The 22,148-nt window shown below is 45.1% G+C and overlaps 1 protein-coding gene across 1 annotated transcript in view; it reads right to left on the bottom strand.

Annotated features, from left to right (window-relative positions):
• AATF (apoptosis antagonizing transcription factor) overlaps positions 1–21,414 on the bottom strand; it is a 40,362-nt gene extending 18,948 nt beyond the window's left edge. Inside the window, exons 1-8 of the mRNA XM_015880776.2 lie at positions 21,279–21,414; positions 20,847–21,035; positions 19,874–20,281; positions 19,224–19,361; positions 5,480–5,594; positions 4,937–5,141; positions 4,276–4,440; positions 3,459–3,542 (exon numbers count right to left, since the gene is read on the bottom strand). Of these exons, the coding sequence (XP_015736262.1) occupies positions 3,459–3,542; positions 4,276–4,440; positions 4,937–5,141; positions 5,480–5,594; positions 19,224–19,361; positions 19,874–20,281; positions 20,847–21,035; positions 21,279–21,363 (1,389 nt within the window). The 5' untranslated portion in view covers positions 21,364–21,414. The remainder of the gene's footprint in view (positions 1–3,458; positions 3,543–4,275; positions 4,441–4,936; positions 5,142–5,479; positions 5,595–19,223; positions 19,362–19,873; positions 20,282–20,846; positions 21,036–21,278) is intronic.
• Between the last annotated feature and the right edge of the window lie 734 nt (positions 21,415–22,148).

Here is a 22,148-nt window from a genome sequence, read left to right as displayed (position 1 = left end):
ATTAAAGGAGGAATTCTGAATGCAAAGCTAGGAACAAGGAAGCAAGATCTGCTTGCAGCTCTGACGCTGTGTGTGGGTACATGAGATGCCACTCTACAAGGAACAACAAATGAGTCACAGCTCCTCCTGTCAGAGTTTTCAATGACATCAACTCCTACCCCAAGTAATAGCAGGCACAGATAACAAACAAAACAGAGCAAAGCCCAGGAACAAACAGGTCTCTCAGCTGCTGTGCTGCACTGCCATGCAGACTGCATGCAGCACCCCAACAAACCCCAGCACCCCAAGGACAGCTCTCTGCCCCTTCCCACCCCCAGCTCTGTGCCATTTCTGGAGTGATGCTGTCAAAAAACATAGTGATGTACAACACAACCAAATCAGGGGGAGGAGGGAGCAGGAGAGCAGAGAGAAAAGGGGATTATGTATATTCCTACTTCTCCTTAGGCATACCTGCTGCCATCAATGAGGAACATTTGTTCTGGGAAGAGCCGCCATCAGTGGAACGCTTAGCATCCAAACACTACCCTAATTCCTGTTGGAAATAAACCAATTTCCACTCTCTCCTTTAGCAGAGTATTTCAAGCTAATAATAAAATCTCCACTGTAGCATGGCAGAGCAGCAGCTCTCAGGCAGCAGGACGGAGTGTTAAGCCTTAACGTTGCGATATCGGCCGTAATGAATTCTAACGTAAATACGACTTCTAAGCACATCCAGCCTTTCTCTTCCCTTAAAAACATGTACCAACGAGAGTTTAGAAGGAAGGAAATGGAGTCTGGCCTCTCGCTGCTGTCACTAATGTGGATCTTTTGGAAACACTTCTTGCACCATTCAAGCCCAGCTGTACATCAGCACTCAGCCTGGGCTGCCATAACGAGGACTGGAACTGCTTATCATCAACTGAAGGAGATGAGAGAAGGCAAAGAGGGACTAACAACAGAACAGAGCTCAGTCCCAAATCACTGCAAAGTCCGCCAGCCCCACATGGTGAATTCCATCAGCCTCCAATGTCTGAACAAGAAAACTATGGTTTTCCAAAGGAAAAACAGATTCATTAAAGAGCTTGGGATTATATTCTATAATAAAATAGTAGAGCTAGTCATTCTGTTACCATTCATTTCTGCACATCGATCAGAACTCGTTCATTTTTAACTGCTTAATTTTGCACTGAAATGGACAGGAATTGGTGTCTCACATCCTTCTTTACCCACACTTTTTTCCTCTCGTACATCCCACCATTCTGCAATAAGTAGTAAATAAAATCACCTATTAGTAAATGATATTCAGAGAAATGAAAGCAAAGCTGAAATTCTGGACCTAAATTTAAAAACAAAGACAAAAGCCCCCATTTAGATGTACACGTGTGCTGTGCAATAAGTATTATGCATAGAGGGCAGAGTTTCTGAGCAGTCTCAGCTCCAACCATGTTGCTGCCCATTACAGCCAAAGAAGCAGTGCCCTTTCTACCCAATATTTATGTGTACAAACAGACAAGCACACACACATACAGACACACACAAAGCACCGCAGTTATGACCCATTTGAAAGAAAACACATTCTCTGTATTGTCAGCGCTCTATTGTAATGCACTCTACCCTTTCTGAATGCAATGTTCAGCTTCAGCTTACCACCCTGACAAATAAAGGAAAGCACTTTATGAAACCAATTTAATTGGGAGGTGACAGAAAACATACAGCCATTTTCTTTAGCCTTATCACTGAATTGGCTTCAGCTCCAATCTCTGCCAAATCCCACTCAACAGAAGAAATTAACCAGGTCAGCGGAACAGGTGCTGCGCCGTGTCTGTCAAGGGGCTGGCATCCCCACAATTACTTGCACACAATGAAGCAGTAATCTTTACAGATCATCTCTCCCAAGAAGCATATTGGGGACGGGAGGAGAAGGGTGGAAAGGAGGGAGGGAGGGAAAAAAAAAAAAACAACAAGAAAGGAAAATGAATGTGTAGCTGCCTCGCGGCTCAGCAGATGTCTGTGCGTGATGTACGAGGCTAGGATAAGCTGTCGGAGCCCTCTGCCAAAGAGTAGTAAGTGATTAAAGCCTCCGCCAGGCTAAGCGCCATATTTAGAGTCTATGGGGTTTCAGAAGTTGCACCCATTCCTTGCTGTGCAGCCAGATGTTGTCGGTAGGTCCCGCCTCTATTCAGTGTGCGCGGGAGGCAGCAGTTGGAACAGCAAGGAATGCAATCTGGAGTGCTTCCGGAGGTGCCGTACATTAAACCAGTGTCACCCATCCTTCACCTCTCCTGAATGCTGAAACAACTCCAATTTGCTGCCACTTCCCTCTTGGGAAATGGCCAAGACACAGTTGTGCCTGGCAGACCCATTTGTTTTACTCAGGTGATTCTCTTCCCTCAATGACCTCTATTAGTTTAAGTTTTAATTTAGATTAACCCCAGCACCCCAATTAACCAGGGAGGGGAAAAGCTAAGCTGTGACTAGTCATAATTCTGAAGTTAGGATTTATCGAAGTTAAAGTTATTAGAAATGAAGACAGTCCGTCCATCCATCTATTGCTATTTTTCTTAAAAAAGTTTTAACATTTCACAGTCAATAAGCACCTCTACCTGCACAGGTCTGAAGGCTGTCAGTCACAGACATTTCTCCTTGACCACCCCACTATTTTATTGCACTTACTCTATTTATTTTGTGTCCTAACAGTCTACTTGGTCCCCCAAACTCTATGACAATGTTATCTCACTGCAGGACATATTTGGTCTCCTCAGCCACAACTCCAACAGGCACTCTCCCATCCCCAGCCCTGCCTTAACATGTCCTTTTACCTACCTCTAGTTCTGGCTCTGCACATGAAATCCCAAATCTTGAATGTTTCTGGCTAAATCAGTTAACCCAGCACAGCTATGAGGTAACAGCTCTCTTTTACTGCCCACACCCTTTGCTAGCCATTTTAATTCAGATTGGAAGTGTCTGCCTTTCTAAGGGTATAATTATATTTGTTTAGTCCTGACATGAAAACACTCTGTGGATCATCAGAGCAAAAGCACTTTTTCATGCATTGAGGAAGGACATACTCCTCAACACATGGCAATTTCAGTGTTTTATGAAGCTGGCACTGCCATCTATTAAATACATTACAAGCACGAGGTTTTCCTAAGCTTCAGACTCCTGTGCTTAACACAGATACCTCGTTACTAAGAATTCTGCAAATAAAATGAATAGCTGGCCCAAACCCAACCTGGCATAGCTCCAAGGATAGCGCTACATAGAAGCTCTGCAGTATTTTCATTTTAAAGTGATGAGTTGAGGTGAGATGAAAGTAACTTCGGTGCTTTTAAGGATCCACTGGAATCATTTTTCAGGACTACAACAACAACTCACATTCACTGATCAGACTCAGAGCACAGTGTCACCTGCATTAGAACTTGGTGAGTATTCAAAAATAAGTGAAGTCATAACGCCAGCACAGGTTGACAGACACTTACCTGGTGATAAAAGTCATCATCATCAAATATTTCCTCATCTATGTCCTTCAGGTGCCTGTTGGAATCTGTCTGAGGGGGTACATCCTGGAAGCACAAAGGAAATACTGCAAGCTCATACGTGCACATTTCCACCCCCAGCTCTGACAACTCTACATGTAGCAGCTTGTAAACACTTGAAAATAGGAAGGAATGGAGAACAGTTCCCATCATAGAAAGCTTTTAAGGACTAGGAATACATTTTAAGGCAAAGCAGAAATGCTGCCAATGCCAAAACAGATTTATGATACCTTTGCTAGGAAATAAATAGGACTACACAAAGTCTGTCTGGCAAAATACTACAGATATTTGTAATGTAATGGCAAAAATACATCTTGCAAGCGCAGTAATTCCACATGATCTATCAGGATTGAGTATTTATTCATTCTTAAATACTAAATTAATAACAGACGTACTTCCCATGCACTCTGTAGGTGATGTGCAGCGTGACTTTCTGGGTTAAAGATTTTAAACTCCAGAGTCAAAATAAAGCTTTGTAGCCACAGCCTTGAGCAGATTTAGTGACCACCAGTGCCTACAGCACAGGACAGGCATGGTCAGAGACCAAATGCTGTTTTCTCTAGTTGAGAACTGGCACAGGAGATAACACACACACCATAAAACAGGAACTGAAATGTGTACATACTGTTGCTAGTCACTACATTACATGAATCAGCACTCAGGTTCTTCATCAGCCTCACAAACAAGAATATTACCTGTTAAAGGCTAATTGTTTTGCACTGGCTCTACAGCACGAGCTACATAAACAAAACACCCTTACCGAATTCTCAGGCAAATATTCAGGGATGGGATGGGAATCCTGCTCCTTCTTCCCCAGCACTTTATACACTGATCGCTTGGTCTGTGTCCGCCGGAGTAATCTCTCTTTGTCCATCAAAATATGATCAATCTGAGTCAAGATTGAACGCTCAAAGGCACCGAAACCCTGCAACAACATTAACTAGTGTCAGATAATGCAGAAAGCTTTTCCTCAAGGCAGCAATGTTCCTCTATCTTTCCATGTCAGTGGATAAGCAGACAGCATTCCGAGAGGAGGGGGCTCGGGTTTTCTTGCACAGATTTTTGCTGTTTTTGTTATTTCTTTATTTCTCTCTCTCCTTTCCCTCCCAACCTGAGGCATGGCTTCATAATAAAATGCCTTTGTTGCTCTGGTTCAGATCAACTTCTCAATGATTAATATTAAACTCACAGATGCTATGAGACCCTGGATCTTAGGGGCACATGATTACCCATAGTATTAAAGTATACACGCTGTAAAGGAGGAGGAGGCACAGAAACCCCTAATGGTGTTGTAAAACAAACTACATGTTTATCAAGCAAAACTTGGCTTTAGCTTGCAATATCCACAACAGGAGACTTCCAAATCAACTGCTGTTCCACAGATCTCTATCAATTACATGTCAGCACACACTAAGACTCACCTTGCCCATTTTGCCAGATGCCAGCTTTGTCTTCTCATGCCATTTCTGCAAGATGTTGTTCCGGTACGTCCTATAGTCTGCATATCTCTTGGCTATGAACTCTGGGATGTCCTCTGCCTTCAGCTTTCGTTTTGGAGGCCGCTTCCTCTTCTCCCGAGCTTCACTCGCTCGCTCTTCATCGCTGCTGCTGGGGATTTCATCATCACTATAAACAGACAAACACAGATTGAACACCCTACACCTGTCTAAGGCAACACGTATGAGTTCTCTGCAGCCCCTCTGCTACAACTCAGACTCATTCCACTCCATGGCAATACCTATATGAGGAAGGAGCTGCAGTTCAGTCTCTCCCCTGCTTTCAGAAAAATTACAGAACAGGCTTCCCACACTGACAGAAGGAATGTCATTCATCCAGCATGGCTGCCACCCAAATCCAACAGCAATGGAGAGAAAAGCAGAAAACAAGTATGGTCAGGAAAGCTGTGCATTTTCTCATTTAGTTGGGAGACCAAAGGATTCAGAAAGATCTTTTCTTATATTTACCTCTCAGGTTTTGATTGTTTTCCATCTACCAGGTGCCTCGTGCCTGGGCACTGATAAAGCAGCTCATCCTGAATGTCCACTAGTACTCTCAGCAATGTGTCTATGGCTTTACAACCTGCAGAACAAGAGACACAGGTGACGATTTCGTACTGATTGTTGCATTTGATAAAAACTTTGCTTTGCTTTGCCTAATTCCTCTTCTCAAACCTGAACTGCTGCCTCAGCTACTGCGCATCTAATCAAATGTTTCTCTCCAACCAGTCAGACTTGTGGTTTTAACTTCAGATCAACTTGTAACTGTTTATGTTGAACATCACATTGATAAAGAACAATTTATTCCTAAAGAGGGAGGTTGGGAGGGAGGACTGCTTTCTAAACTTCTGCCTGGCTGCACACTGGGAGTACACTGACCTAATGTTTCATTGACAAACATTCGGTCTGCAGAGCCTGAAGGATTAAGATATTGAAGAAACACAGCAACATGTGAAGAAGCATTCCATGACACACACAGCTGACAACAGCTGACTAACTCACTCTGCTTTGTATTAAGTTCTAGTTAAGAGATCAGTTTCAGCAAAATATTATGAAGTAACAGAAAGAAAATGCATATAAACACATCCCCTCTAAGCGTGACCTCTGACTTTACTCTCTTGTACATAATGTGCGGGCTATAGGGAGCAGGAGGAGGGAGGGCACGAAGGAAAAACGGACTCCTGCAGGGCTGTGACTATTGCTGGTTTCTATGCTGCTGTGCTCACCACGCAGGAGGTATAAGAAATTAGATTGTAAGTAAAATTAAATGTAGCAAGATCTGATCTATGGGGAAAACTTAAACAATGACCTGGCAAGTTTAATGAGAGGACTCTGATCAGAAAAAAACTGCTGGCCACAAATCCTGAGGGTGGATCCGATATTCTCTATCCAAAGGCTGTCAGAGCTGGCAATTCTTCTGTACCTATAAAATAGATGCAGACTCAGATGCAGAGGAAATGATCTCTGTTCCAATGACCTTATGTCCTCCAAGGGCATACAGTGGAGCTGGCTGTAGGGAAGGGTTAACTGCACACCGCTGCCACATCTGTTCTTTAAACATAGCTCTTCTGTGGCATGCAGCAAGCCCCCTGCAGAACGCCCTGATCTAAACAAGTGTTTGGGTGTACACAAACACTCCTTCTGCATCTTGCTGTACATCAACCACAGAACCAGCTCTTCAAGGCAAAAACAGAGTATGCCTCTATCCAAAACCCTGAAGGGAACTGTACAGATTCCTTCATATTTACTTCTCACCGCCTGATTCCTCTTTTGTTAATGGAGTACATGGAGATAGATCATGGATAAAGTGAACAGCAAATCTTCATCAGCCGGACACAGGCAGAGCAAAAAGGACTCAGACCTGACACACAGAGCTCTCCATGTGTTATGTTACCACTGTAATATCATCCAGTTGTCACCAACTTCAGGCAGATTATGGCCTGACCTCAGTAACAGGAATGCCAAGGTAGAGATCCTGTCAGACTTCAGATTCTTGTTGCAGATCAGCAGTTGGACTCCCCCAGCCCAAGGTTCATTACAGATACACTCTGACAGCTCTCCTCTATAAACCTATTAACGGATTAGTTTTGCTGTACTTGTAAAACAGTTGTGTGCTCGCATCAAAACAATTCTAAGAGACAAACAGACAAAAGCCCTTAAAAATGCATTTATCGTACGTGTCTGCAGCTAAAGCATCATTTGCAAAGGAAATTGCCCCTGCCCTACCCTGAGTGCACAGCTCACAATGGCAAAATCCTTCCCACTGCCTGCAACACAGCTAAATGTCCCCAGAGCTTCCAAAACTGTTTATTTTCTACCCGCTGTCTATCCTCCAGCAGCAGTGCTAATGCACCCCAGGCAGCTTTGATCCTGTCAATTACAACTGGAGTAGCACTCCAGCTCTTCTGGGGTATATCAGGGCCACGGCAAGCAGGCAAGGAATAAAGACAGGCTCAAGCTCCCCCAGGCTATGAGATATGGACCCCAACAGAAGTGGGGATGGGAAGCAATTTTATTTGGAGTGAAGGGGATGGAGAGGGCAGGGAAGACAATGACCGTGCGTCTAACCAGGTGGGAGGGCTAATTATTGCAGGCAGCAGCTTCATCGTGAGCCTCTTACAGCTGGGTAATTTCCTGCTTTCAATTCGTGTGTTTTTAATAGCATTACTGGATGGCATTCTCATTGTTAATGTTGGGTGCTTAAGTGTGCAGTAAACTCAACTTCAGAAGCCCAGTATCACCCTCCCCTGCCTTCTCCCTGCCCATTTCACATGCAGTTCCTGGAGGGACTCTTTCCTTCCCAGTCTCCTCTCCTCTGTTTCCTCTTCCCTCAAATGCCCTCATCTGCTTTTACACCACCCGCAATGGGGAGAAGACTGAAGTCACTTGTGAACGAAGGCTGAGTAAAGCAAAACCATCCCACAGATGCATACTGGGCCACTCTGAAGGAAAGCCAGGCACTAACCCTCCTGCTCTCCAACCCTCCCCAGCATATACCTACATTATTAATGCTGCTCATCATCTGAAACAGACAATTAATCAGGAAAGCTTCAAACATGGAGCTTTCAGGCACACCAATACATTAAGAAAACCAACCAGCAGTCTTCACATGTGATAACCACAGCTTCTACCTCCTGCTCTCTCTCCGGTTTCATAGACAAAACAAAGCTGGCAATACCTCTGTACAGTTTAACACCTGCCCTTACACTTGGCCATAAACCATCAATGAAAACAACATTAAAACTCCCTTCCTTTGGAGAAGTTACTTCTGTAATCCCAATCCACATTCTGTGAGGATGGGTGCTTCAGCACTTCTTCAAAAGCAGCCAGATCCCTATACAAGCCACTCAGATCCCCCAAACAACCCACACTTCATGCAAGGAGTGGCCAACTAACCCCAATACAAAGGCAATTCCTATTCCATCAGAGCATTCCTAATACTATTGCATGGGAAAGGATAATTGATACGAAGCAGGATCCATCTGCAGCAAATATACAGCAAGCACAGCGAATGTGACTTCCAGCTTCAATGGGACTCAGAGTGCCTGGGTAAGATGTTAACTTGTAAGTGTCTATGGGAGCCCCTTCATTTTATGTACAGGAGTGAAAGAGTTGTTCCAGATTCAGCAGACAGCATATCAATCCACCAAGGAAGCTGTGAGCCAGGACCAGTAAATCAAAGTGTGCCTTTCTGTTAATACTTCCTCATAAGTTCTCATTTTATACATCCCTTCACCCAGTCAGAAAGTAGCCCTGGAGTATTTAGCTCCATTCAGGGATAGCACTGCCATGTATCAAAGTGTCAGAAGACCCACCAGAGATGGAATCTGTCCTACTGCTCTCAAACCACAAAAACCAGTTTTGTCAATGCCAGGGGCTACAGACAAACCAGCTCTGCTGCTGCATCCCCAGCTCCTGGCTGTGGGTACCAACCCACCAGCACACCTCCCTGCCTGCCCCGGGGGCTCCTATCACTGTATATTCAGTGCTTCTACAGCAAGGCAGCCTCACGTGCAGATAAACATCCATGCTCTTTGTCATGACCTCTAAAAACGGGGCCTCATTTCATCTTCCCAAGCAGCTGCAGAGAGCAGCAGCTGGCATGGAGCAGCAGGGAGCGGCTGCATGCAGAGACACTTCAAGTCAATGGGAAAAGCGGGTGCCTCGAGGCCACATTTTCAAAGGTATTCACAGAGAGCCAACCAGTGATGCTCCAGGAGCAGCTCCACAAGGCAGGCTCCTCCCTGCCTGCCTCCATCCAGCACAGGGTTCCGAGCCACAGATGCGTGGTTATGGAGGTCAGAAATGGAATCCTAAAAACCAGGGCAAAATTCCATGATTTCGATCCATTACACACAGAAGGAGAAGTGCTGAGAGAGGCAGCTGGGAATTAATGGCACTTGGAAGCTCATGGGTAAAACAGACACTGCTCACATTGCCCAGCAAACCGGTAACACCATAATAACACCATAACATCATCCCAAGGCTGAGCTGCCAAATGCAGGGGGTTCTGTCCCACCATGGGAAGCCACCGCATCCCCACTGCACAGCACGAGTCACACCGTGCCATCAGGAACAAGGACCCCAACGTGTTCTATTATAACAGCTATGCATAATGGAAAGTATTGTTATCAGGTGCACATATTTATCCCAACATTCAGATGAAGAGGGGAAATTTTCTCTGCTTTCAAACGGCGGTGGGACAGGAGTTAAACTACAGGTCAAAATGGCACTCAATATGCCGGCCCCAGAACAATACTTCTCATTCAAATCCACCAGCCAGCCACTTGCACTAGTCATCCCCAGCAATTAATCCCCCAAGAAACACGTTTGATTAAATCTTTTCAAGCAAATCCTTTGCTTTGCTTTTGTTAGTTCACTTCTTGTCAACATCTATTAAAATATGCCTTTAATTCTCCCACAATCTTAAAAAACACCGATTCCACTGTCTTCAACTTTAATCAACTGTATGGCCGGCATTTTTCATTTCATAATAATGTGCTGTTTGGAATTCAAGAGGCAGGCTCAACATCAATCATTCGGCAAGAATTTTTCCACTGCAATAAATATGCAAATGAGGAAAGCCAGTCAGTCGTATTTCAGGCCCGACTTGCTAGTGTTTTAAAAAAGACACAAATTTATTAATTGCCGTTGGCCAGCGGAATCCTATTACTTTGGGCATTGATTACAAAGCTGTGTGAGTGATTATTGTGCAACTCGCAGGCTATCCAGGCATGAGGAAAAATTATTAAAGCAAGGCAGAGATTATCAACTCAGAATAACAATAAGCCTTAACATTTTAGGCCTCTAACTTCTTCAACAAAGAATTACGCCGGAGCTCCACCGTATCGTAATTTTGAAGTCTGTCAGTGTTACTTCTGGAGCTCACTCCATGCTCCCAGCAGCAAAGTGATGTTAGCAGCCTGGAAAGGATGGAGGGACTCCTCCAGGTATGGCAACCCATAGCGCTAAGCTTGGGACAACCACCCTTTTGCTGCTGTCACTGCATGGGATCAGCATGGTGCAGCAGGGCCCCAAAGTGCAGTAAGCCATACACCCCTACCTGCATGCTTTCTCCTGCACAGAGGTGGAATGGAAACATAAAGCTAGCAGTGAGCTGGAGAGACAGGAGCACCAGGCAGCCCAGCATGGCACCAAGCCCTGAGCAGCACAGTGTTATCTTGTTTTGTGCCCAAAGGTGGTGGTGCTCAGAATGCATTTCTCAGTGACCTCAGCTGAACGTGAACACAAAGCATTTTAAGTCCATCCGACTTGTTTTAAGAAATAATTGGAGTAACGTTGCTTTCACGCTTCCCAAAACACTGAGTTCCTGGGTTTTTATGAAGGTCGGGAGGAAAGAGGCCTACTTTTCTGCTGATGGCGATGAAAAGATCTGCTCCACAGCAGAGGCCCAATTTGCTGGTTCCATTGGAATGCAAATGATGCAGAAGTCTCTGCAGAGGGGAAAATTTTATTCCTTCAAGCACAAAGGAACCAATATTGCAAACTGCTTTCACACACACTCCCAAAGTTACAGAATGGACTCAATTTATTCCTTTCACTCAAATATTACTGCTATTGACAGTAAGAACAACAGGATCAGACATAGATGAGCTTGCTAAAAGTAAAGCAAATAACTAGATGCAGCAACAGAATAAAGGTTTGGTATTGGAGGATGTTATTAGTGGGGACTGGGGGAGGGGGAAAGCTGAGAAAGGAGAGAAAGAGAAACACTTCCATGAAGTTCATGCTCTGCTGATTCGCCTCGACCGTCATCTTTTGATATCAGCCAGAAGCAGGGAGGGACGGGGCTCGGAAAAATGAGATTTATAAAAACTGATGTTTTACATTACTGTAAATGTAAAGAAGCTGACACTGTGTGTTCCAGTCTGTGCCAGGCAGGATTCCCCAAGTACACAGGCAGGAATGAGAAAGGAGGAAGAAATGTGAAATTTCATAGTTATCTCGATATTAAAGCCAGAAGGGAGCAGTAGCCCATCAAGACTGACCTCCCCATATAATACCGGGCCATTAATTACATTTATCATGACAAGCAGTGAGTTTCCATCTCCAGGTAACCAATTGCCAATTAATTCAAGTTAGCTGACATTTGCACATGGCTCTCTAAGATGCTTTGCAAGCCTTTGTTTCCCCGCATCTTGTTTGTGTGCTACTCACACTAACGTGCACAAGTATTTAGTTAAACTCCATTTAATTAACTATTAATTACCTTGAGAAACTCAAGCGTAGGCAAAGCCATCTGATGTTCCTGATGTGTGGTGAAATCCCATAGACTGGAGCTTGGGTGCATCAGTTCAACAACTACAACAACTACATCCTTCCCTACCTTTTTTCTTCTGCTGTTTTGTTTTTTTTTTGCACTAGAATTTAAGACAGCTTTAAAAGAAACCTCAAATATGAATAATGTCCATCACATCTGGCTATGGAGATAACCTACAAAATGAGAGCACTTCAATTTTAGCACATCTGGACAAGAGAAGCACACACAACTTCTGCTCCATAAGACTAAACACAACAGGCTAACAGCCTAGACAGTCAGCAAGGAAGGACAAGCAGTTTTTGCTCTGAAAGAAAGCCCCAAAATCCATGTCAAATAAACACCTCGTGCAGAATTGCTGTACAGACAGTAAGGACAATCCCCAAAATACATTCCCAGTGCCTCACGCAGCCCAAACCCCACACTGGAATGAACATACAAAACCTCAAAGCTCCACCACCCAATAAGCACAAGACAAAACAGAGCTCTGGAGCTGATATCTGTAGCTTTCACTAAACTCCCCAGTTCCTACCTCCTCTGCCTTTCCTGCTGCCGTATATGCAGAACAGCTGCCCATCCTTATGGATCCTAATTCTTAGCAAAACTCCCCAAAGCCTGGGACCATCGCAACACAACACACCAAAGATGGCCTCGATCATTTATTTGTTTCAATTGAGAGTGAAGACTTCATTCACATCACTATGCTTTGGCTCAGTCCCACACAAATTCTTCAGTGGATCAGAGAGAAAGGTGAAATCTGGGGACACCTGCATCCACGTCTATCTAAAATCAAACTCACCACCACATGAATCGACAAACATGATGCTTCTGTATTCATAAAGCGTCTAGACTAATACAATTCAATTAAAATGAACTACCAGTGTTAAGTGGGCTAGATCTGATCATGATAATTTACACTCAGGATTGAAACTCAGCGCTGCTGTCACACATTTGTGCAGGCTCCCAGTAAAATCTTCAAAGCAAGAATATATTTAAGCCCATGATCTCGCCTAGCACCAATTAATCCTGTAACTGGAAACCACGTAATCTGCCTGTGCCTCAATCCTTCCCCCTGCAGCCCTGCGACACTCACCTTGCTCTGTATCACAGCATTATCCGCTCCAGATGTACGTATGGGCTACATCTCAGTTTAAAAGTGATCCATGAATCGAGTTGATAACAACATTCTGACTAGAATTATTGGCAGCTGATTCCTGCAGGCTTCTCTGAGAAATCCCAAGCTTATGTTGATAAAGTACATTTCATATGGCGTCTTTTCCCTAACCAGGTGTGCAAAGTGACAATTAACAGCTGGGGAGTGAGGCAGGGAGTGACACATTGTGCTGCACAGCAAGAAAAGGACCTTCTGCCAAACACAGCTTCTACAGGAAGGGAGATGGGTTCCCCAGAATCCTATTCTGGTTTAGCCTTGATCTTACCTGATTTCATGATTGGTGACCCTTCCTGCGGCAGGAGAATTGGACCTAGATGATCTTTAAGGTCCCTTCCAACCCAACCATTCTATGAGTCCATGATTATTCAAGTTAGCTAATACTTGATCAGCTTATTGAACATGACTCACATGGATACTGAATAAAAATATATCTGTTTTAAAGACGGGGAATCATTGTGAACATGAGATAAACTAAAGAGAAAGCAGACTGAATCTTTCTCGTTGTCTTGAACACAAGTGGGATTCTCAGTCTCATCATTCAGAGGCCTTCTCCACCAATGGGCTCTCCTCAGTCACAAGCCAGATAGCTGTTACTGGAGCAGCAAACCAACCCTGTATACCAGGGTTCCAACACAGGCCATAGTTATAAACAACCACAGAGCTCTGGGGACATCACAGCCCTTTGTACCCACTACAAATGTAACCTCACTTCACTCCAGAAACGGAGACATTTCTAAGAGAAGTGAAATGTTTGGACCAAACTACAACACTGAAACAAGAACAAATAAATCAGCACCTCCATTTCCCAGAGGTTCCCAGATCACCCTGTGCAGCTCCAGGCAAGCACCACCAAGTTTTGTTAGTGCACCTTTTAGCTTTACTTCTCAATAAAGTATAATTAAAAAGCAACCATTGGCTTGCTACACCTGAGACAAAACACCTACAGGGAATAACTCATCAACGTATAATACAGGTTATCCAGCAAATGACTTGAAGAAAGTGGCTCCAGTAACATGAATAGGGAGTCATTTCGCTTGTTCCATCTTTCCATGACTTCCTTCTGAGCAAAGTCCCTTCATAGAACTCAATTTAAAACATGTGAACTGAAAGTTGTGCTTGTAACAGCATGCAGCCCAAAAGCAGTGCTGATAAAGAAAGGCAGGGCTGGGAACCAGCATTTGGGCAGCAACTTCTGTGCCCATGTCGTGGTTTAACTTGTCTCCCTATAAAGGTCACAAAGAAACACACATCCCCTGTGCTGACCAGATGCAGGAAGGGCTCTTGGCAGGGCACAAGATCCTCACCTTTAACTTCCCCATGAGACAAAAAAGACTGTTCCACCATCCTATGGTTGGGGACACAGGGTATGTGCAGAGAACGAGGTGCTTTGAAGCACTGCCTGCAACCCAGCAGAGCAACCTGCAGCATCCTTCAATGCTCATCAGTGTCACACTGCTCTTTTGGAGAGATACTGAAGGGGATACTCATACCAACCAGTGCCCTAAGGATGAGGAAACAAGGCTGACTTACACACCACTCAAATATCACCATGAGTTGGGAAGAGATACACAAGTTCCAGCAGAATTTTGAAGCTGGATGCCATACTGTAAATATTAGGAGCAGCTTGGGTGCAGTGCTGAGCAGCTCAGGCAGCTGCCAGGAGGAGCTGCTGCTCCATTAACACATTAATAACCCAGGCAGCTTTGGGGATGACAGCCTTGCAAGCACAGGGAGAGTTTCATCTGTTGTTTTTTTTTCCTTCTATATATTTTTAATCCAACTCACTTTATTCAGATTTATTTCCTTACTGATCACCAATCTTTGCAGGGCCGTGCGGGAGTTACTCAAAGAGTAGATAAGAGTTAAGATGTGCTGTCACCACTTCTGCTCCTCTCATGAGGACAACCCACTCTCACAGACCCTGCCTGCTTTCCAGCTGTGTCCTTCTCCAGGACTCACACTGAAGAAACCCACAGTCCAGTATTTCCTCCCAACCCACTGACAGACAAAGGCAAAGTCAAAAACAATGACAACATTCAGCTGGCAGTTTGTTCCAGGGAGCTGCCTAACAGCAGGAAAGTGAAAGGACAAGAATATGAAAAAATACACAACTATTATCATCTTTAATCTTTCCAGTATAAATTAGCATCTCGCCAACTGTAAGAGACTCACAGGATCCTGTATTGTATGTTCTTACCTACCTTTCTCTCCAACTTAAAATTGAAAATAACGTGCTATCCCCATCATTGTTTGAGAGGCACAAAGCATCACTGTCACATCCCCAGGTATTTTTAACCAGGACCGTAAAGAGAAAGGAGTTACAGCAGCAAGAACAAAGCTGCAGGACCCTACAAGGAACCCCAGCTCCCGGCCCCTCGCTGAGAGCAAGAGATCTTGTCTACAGCTCTGCTTGCCCCCCTCTGCACAGCTGTGGCTTTTTGTTACTGACTAAGAGCCCCAAACCTCAGGCACTGTTTAATTCCTGACACTGGATATGGTTTCACCAGCGTGGCTTCCACCTCTGCCCCGACTCCTTCCTGCCCTTGAGGTAATTTTTGTGCCATTTTCACATCTCCTTCCAGCCTTCCTCCTCCCTGAAAGCATACACAGAAACATGAATGGCAAGCATGCAATCTGCGCAGAGACACAGCACAGAAACTTGCACCTTGCACTCTTTTTCTATGTAAATAATGCAAGGATCCTGCGGGAACATGCCAGGGATTGGAATTTTTAATTAATGGGTCTCTTTAATGTGCAAATCAGGAGCAGATTGCAAATTCTGACTTGCATTGATTATGAAAAACATTAATTGAACGTGCAAGACCCCAAACGGAGGCAACATCTCAAGCCCTGGACCAGACTAGGAGATAGGGTGAGAGAGAATACAAACGTATCTTGGAGAAACAGACCGCCCCGGGCAGCAGCACCTCACAAACACGAGCTGTGGGAGCTCACGTGTGCAGTGCATTCACAATCTGCACTGCCTTCAGAGCGCAGCCGCCGTGCTTTTGGTATTAAGAGACCTCTCTGACTTTCTCCATGGATGCAAAGCAGGAAGAAACACGAGCACCAGGAGCACAGTCTGCAACGTGTAGGTAAAAAGAATTGGAAAAAAAAAAAAGAGAAACTGGGATATAATTAAAGATTAGGAAAAAAAGAAAACATAACACGGTGCAAACAAAGCAATGCTGTCTCTTTAAAGAGGAATTCGTCCTATATAAATTATGGCCATAAACTTTTCCTGCAGTGCAGCCTAATTAATTCTTGTTCTATACACAAAGGGAAATGCTGGGTGACAAATGGGTGTGAAGCCTGAAAGCTGCCAGGTCTGCAAAACATTTTCTACCTCAATTTATAAGCAATTTTGTAGTAAATCATCCACCAGAACCTGAGATCTCAGGAATCCAAGATCATCCGAGGTACACAGTATCACTTTTAATATTATTTTTTTCCCCATAAAAGATTACAAAATTAAGAAGTTAAAACACTTGAGTTTTGCTTAAATGCAACTCAGAATTTGGGAAATGTATGTGACCGTACCATTTTTGCTCTGACTTGGCTGTAAAACTGCAAAAGCACACAGATCATTGCTGCCTGCTCTTTAACACCCTCAGTCAGTCCCTGGGGAGCCTCGCTGCCACCACCAGCTGCACAAAGAGCTGTCACAAGTGGGACACACCAGCAAGGCAAATAGAAGGGGGCTGTCTTCCACCTCAGCAAACTCATCCTTCCTATAAGCAGGGAGCAGAATCTTCACAAAGGAAGGGCTTTAGGTAACACCAAAAGCTTGCTAGGGAAGCTCAGAAAGAGGTGCAAGGGACCTGGGTGCCCAGAGCCTGCAGCACTCCTAATACAGAGCCGGGACTTTGGGCAGCACTGCTTCGTGCAGCTTCACACACCAGATCATTTCCTCTCATTCAGAGAAGATCATGAAAGCATGCCAGATTTATTTTGTGGATTTGGAAGGAATTGCTGAGGCTTCCCTGAAAGGAGAGGATCATCCATTCCAAAACAGCGTCGATGTCATGATTATCTCAAATCCCATCCAAGTCTGAAGCACGCTACGTGCAATGGAACAAGCTCTACGTTCAGCATTCACAAAGCCTTGCCTTAAACCCATGATAAAGAGATTCATCTTTAAACCTTCTCATGCCCAATTCTTTCATTTTTTTTCCTGTCTGGAGACTGGGCTCCTGCCCACAGGCTGATAACAACTGAGAGGAGAACGCAGGAGTGCACACCCAGCCCACCACCTCACTGTTTAGAATTGAGTTTCTAAGAGTTTATTTGTACAGAATTGAATTTCTAGAAGTTTATTTGTATAGAACCCACCAAACCTCTCAGTCAGAGCTCCTTCTAGAAGCTGATTGATGAAAGGTGAGACTGCCTTCCTAAATCAAGGTCCATCACTTCAAGAAAGGCTTTAAATAAATTACAATATATGCATCTTTTTCTTTTAATTCACCTCATTTCACTCACTGAAACTAAAGCTTCACAGTGCTGGTACCCAGGCATGAGCTCCCTAACAGAAACCACGCCACAGCTCATATGTGCTGGGCTGGGATGTCCCAAATCTCTCTCATGGTGGAGATGGAAGAGAAATGAATCACTGTCACCCACTGCACTACCAGACTCTCCTATGATCTGTGCATGCAAATCTTACATTTCATGCTTGGCACTTCCCAACTTCTGGTAAGAGCACCTCTGTAGAATAGAGAAATATTTCCTTGGACAACAGCGCAGATCAGCACAAACAACTGCTGTAACCTACTTTACTGTACAATTACAGACTGCATTTAAAAGATATATAAAGAAATGTAAACTTGGTCCCTTAGAGAACACCAGCAAATGCTAAACAAACAGAGCAGCATCAGAGTGTTCCTAAGCTCCATACTTCCCACCCATGAGACTGAACATGCCCCCTGCTAAGGTCACCAAGCTCAACCCAGCTGGATTGTTCTGTCTCCCCACTCAATGTGGAACCTGAATGCGGGTCATTAGAACAGCAGAGCAAACTGCTGCAAACTTTCCTGGCTGGATTATGAAAACAGGGTGGGCAGGGAATCACAGAGCAGCTATTAACAGCAGATTTTTCTTTAATGTACTGGACAACTGGCAGATTAACCTCTCTGCCATACTGTGCATGGTATTACACCACGTGTTCTTGGATGTATTTTGCTTATGGGGAATATCAAAATGTCAACCATTGTTTCTGTTAAAGGTCTTTAATGATATTACATTTTAGACCTGTAATGAAACATGGTGCTCAGTGCAGTTTGTAATGCATCTCATTAAACACATTAATAACATGCGTTTCACTGAAAGGTCAGCTTAGTATTGCTGGGAGTTCGCCTTCTTTTCCTTAATCACTTCATTTAAAGCAGCTGAGCTAACTTTAAAACAAGGAGTCTCACCTGCTATAACTCCAAATAAGCTGATTAGCTACATGCTCAGGTCAGGTGTGAGCTGGAAGATAACAGTCAAACACTGGCTTAGGGGTAAGGCCCACAGTCAGGTTGGATCATGGCAGAAGTTCTTGATGTAGTTCTAAGGTAACTCATGGCAGCCTAAGTCAAAGTTTCTCAAACACACAGGTATCAGTTCTGCACATACAAACCGAAGCATTAATAAATTAAACAGATGAAGTTGAGCACCTTGTGTTTATCAGCCGGAGCACGCAGATTTTACTTACCATGTTCAAGAATCTACTACAAGTCTCATCAGATCAGTATCATTAACAACGATCCTAAAAACATCTGAAGCAGCTCCAAACTGAAGTGATATTTGCTGTTGCTTTGACAGCACAGGCCCTTCTCTTTTGTGCTGCATTACTCCTGATTAGGGCAAATCATTGCAATCACAGACCCAGCACAGAACTGCTATCTACACAGTGTCTCAGGACAAAGAAGCATCCCAGCTCTACACCAAGCAGCAATAACCAAGCCATTTACTTTTAAGAACCAGCACAGAAGAGATAAATGAACTTCAATACCCACATGAAGCAGAAACAGCAGCAGGACCCAAGCTGAGGCTCACCAACATCACATAAGAGACAACACAGGCTGTCGGAGATCAGTTAGACATAGACAGACATCAGCAGTTCCCATACACTCATTAATGATTAAGGCAATATAAACTAACAGCTACAAACACACGTGGCTCAAAGCCCTCACTTTCCTATTAATGCTCTCTCACACATATAAAAAACACACCGGCTACAGCAGACTCTATGCAAAGTAAGAAGTTAAAAGAATTCTTACAGCTCTCCACAGCATTGTCGAATTCCTGTCCACCTTCCTTTCTGAAGAGGGGGAAAGTATCTGGCTGAGGAAGCCGGTTGGCTATTACAAGTGCCTTCTGCATCTTGATTCTGCCTTCCAAGATGTGATCCCACAGTGCTTCGTAAGAGAAAGGGGGGAAAAAAGAAGTTATTTCACAAGCCAAAGCACCTGCTCCTTCCCCATCCTATCTGTGATCCTGACTGCAACCCTGAGAACCACAAAAACTCCGTTGTCTTCACTGGTTAGAATGGACTTGTAAATGGACAGTGGTAACTTGACTGAATAGACTGGAAGAAACTTCAGCATTTGAAGAACGATAGCAGATAGCACCACAGCACAGAACTAACAGTGTAAAGTCCCCCTTCCCACCCAAACTACAAGTACATTCAGTGTGGGTTCAATTAAGCCAGCAGAGAAGTATACTCCATAATATGAGATTTTGTAGGAGCGGTGATATCAATGTGCATAGCACGTTTAGTGCAACATCTGCAAACAACACAGGCTGCTGTAGCTTGCACACGCACTGCACCAACAGCAAGTTAAAATGCTGCAGTGTCTCCTGTCACGGGCAGCGTCTGTAGTGTCAGCAAGGTGAATCTCATCAAAACACACAGCAAACATGCACTAACCCAGCTGATTCTTCACCGCTTTTCCTTTTTCCACTTCATCGCTCGCTTGTCCTTTGGAGAATGTCATCACCCCCCCATCATCCTCATTGTCAGTGGCGTCTTTTACGTGGTCATGGTTTTCCCCCTCGTATTTCTCATCATCGCTTCCTTCTTCCATGCTGGCATCATCTTCATCTTCTCCATCACTGCTCCCAACATCATCCATCCCCTCTGCAAATTTCTCAAAGTCTGTGACATTCTGGAAACTGAACTTTGGTGCTTTGGCAGAGGAATCCCTCCCATCATCTTCCAGGTTATCCTCCTGCTCACTGCCAGCACTGCTGGGTTGCTCCTCTGTTTTACTGCCCAAACTGCCATTGTCTTCTGAATCTTCACTGCCGCTGTACCACTCATCTAAGGCTTCTGCAGCTATTAATTCAAAGAGAAAAACATCTGTCACTCTGCCGTATGCAACAACGATGGGTACTGATCTGAGCACTAAACTTGGTTTAATTTTTCATGTTGACCAATTAATGATAAATAAGTAAATGAGTCTATACCCAGGAAAAGATCTTAGTTCTTATCTTCTATAACAATAATTAGTGACATGGTAATCAAACGGGTGTTCATAATTTGCTTTATGTATCTGTCTTTAAAATGAGATGTGCTTGCAGTCATCGAGATATATTGGCCTTAAAGTGACAACTACTTCTTTCCCTTCACACAGCATTCAGCCTCACCTCAAGGTTATTCCCAGCCCCTCCTCCTGAAGAAGGAGACCTCAATGGGGGATTTCCTTTCCCTTCAGATCAAAAAACATGGCCTGAATTTCAAGAAGGCACCTCAAAAAGACGCCCAACTTATTTCTACCTGTTTATAACCCCCCACCGTGGACTTAAAGCTTCTCATCTCAGTTGAGACAGCCCTAATTTGGTCTAGCATGCCAAAACTATAAGTATCCCAACTAAAAGCATAAAGAACTAAGATTCCTTACCAGATCCTTCTTCAGACAGCGCATCTCCCCACAGCTCTTCCCTCAAGGCTTTCCGAGATGTCGCTTTCCCACTGTACCTTTTATCAGCTTCTAAGAGGGCGGCCGAAGCGTTTCTCCGTATCTTACCAACAGGTAAAACTTCATCTGCAGCATCATCCTCAAACCTGTCGATCACTTTAGCAACTGTGGCTGTAGGAAAGGAAACAAATACATAAACAGAACTGAATTTCAGGCCAGAAATCGCCGCTTCTCCCACCCTCCCGCACACCTCAGGCCGCAGCTTCTCATTAGGGCCCACCCGGTACCGTGCCCCCCCCCCACTCTCACGGCGGCGGCTCCACGTGCAGCCTCGGCCCGCAGCCCAGTAGCCTCCCCCATCCTACCCCAGGCCGCCCCCCGCCCACACGGAGCCCTTCCCCGACCCCTTCTCACCTTCCTCCGCGTCATCCTCGGGGTCTCGCAGGTCGGGCCGGGGATTGAGCAGCTCCTCCAGCTGCTGCGCTAAGGGCGCCGCCATCTTGCCGAGCGGAGGGGGCGGGGCCTGGCGGCGCGCGGGGCCCAGAGGGGGCGTGGCCTAAAGTGGGCGGGGCCTCATAGTGGGCGTGGTCTCAATTGGGGGCGTGGTCTCCGTCGAGCCGTGTCCGCCCCCTCTCGTTCTTTGTCCGCGTTAAAGTACGCGGTGGTTCGAGCGGAAACAACCGCCATAAAAGAACCGAAATCCACCATCCGAACCCCCCCCCCCCCCCCCCCGGCACCGGGCTGACCCGCCTCCATCGCTACTGTCATGAGAATTCATATGTGCTGAGTGCTGGAAGGCACGAGAATGATGGGCTCTTACAGCACAGCTGTCCTATATAACTCAATATATATCTATATATCTACTACTTTTCTTCCCCCCTCCACCCCCAGTCTGCACACCCCTGCCATGTGAGCAGTGGGGGCTGTAGGGCACTGCCCACACCTGGCACGGCTCTGCTGCATCCAGCACCTGCAGCTTCGTGTGGGACCCCAGCAAAGCGATGTGGGATAAGTGACCCCCTCCCAGCCCCCAAACACAACGTATCACCTGGAAATGGTGGCTGGGAATAGAGGGCGGTGCATCTCTTGTGGGCAGTGAGAACGGACCCAGGTCGGCACCTCAAACGTGAGCTGTAGGTGGGGGCTTAAAGCTCCCACCCCTCCAGGAGCGGCCCCAGGAGGTCTATTGGGACCCCTTGTTTGGGATGGCACCGGCAGGTTTGTGATGCTGCAAAGTTCAACTGCATCGAGCAGGCGGTTCGTTCATCCCCTTCCTGCCAGCAC

This window comes from Coturnix japonica, chromosome 19 (assembly GCF_001577835.2).
Source record: "Coturnix japonica isolate 7356 chromosome 19, Coturnix japonica 2.1, whole genome shotgun sequence".
NCBI lineage: Eukaryota > Metazoa > Chordata > Aves > Galliformes > Phasianidae > Coturnix > Coturnix japonica.
The sequence above is the reverse complement of the archived record's forward strand: the minus strand, read 5'-3'. Positions and strand labels throughout refer to the sequence as shown.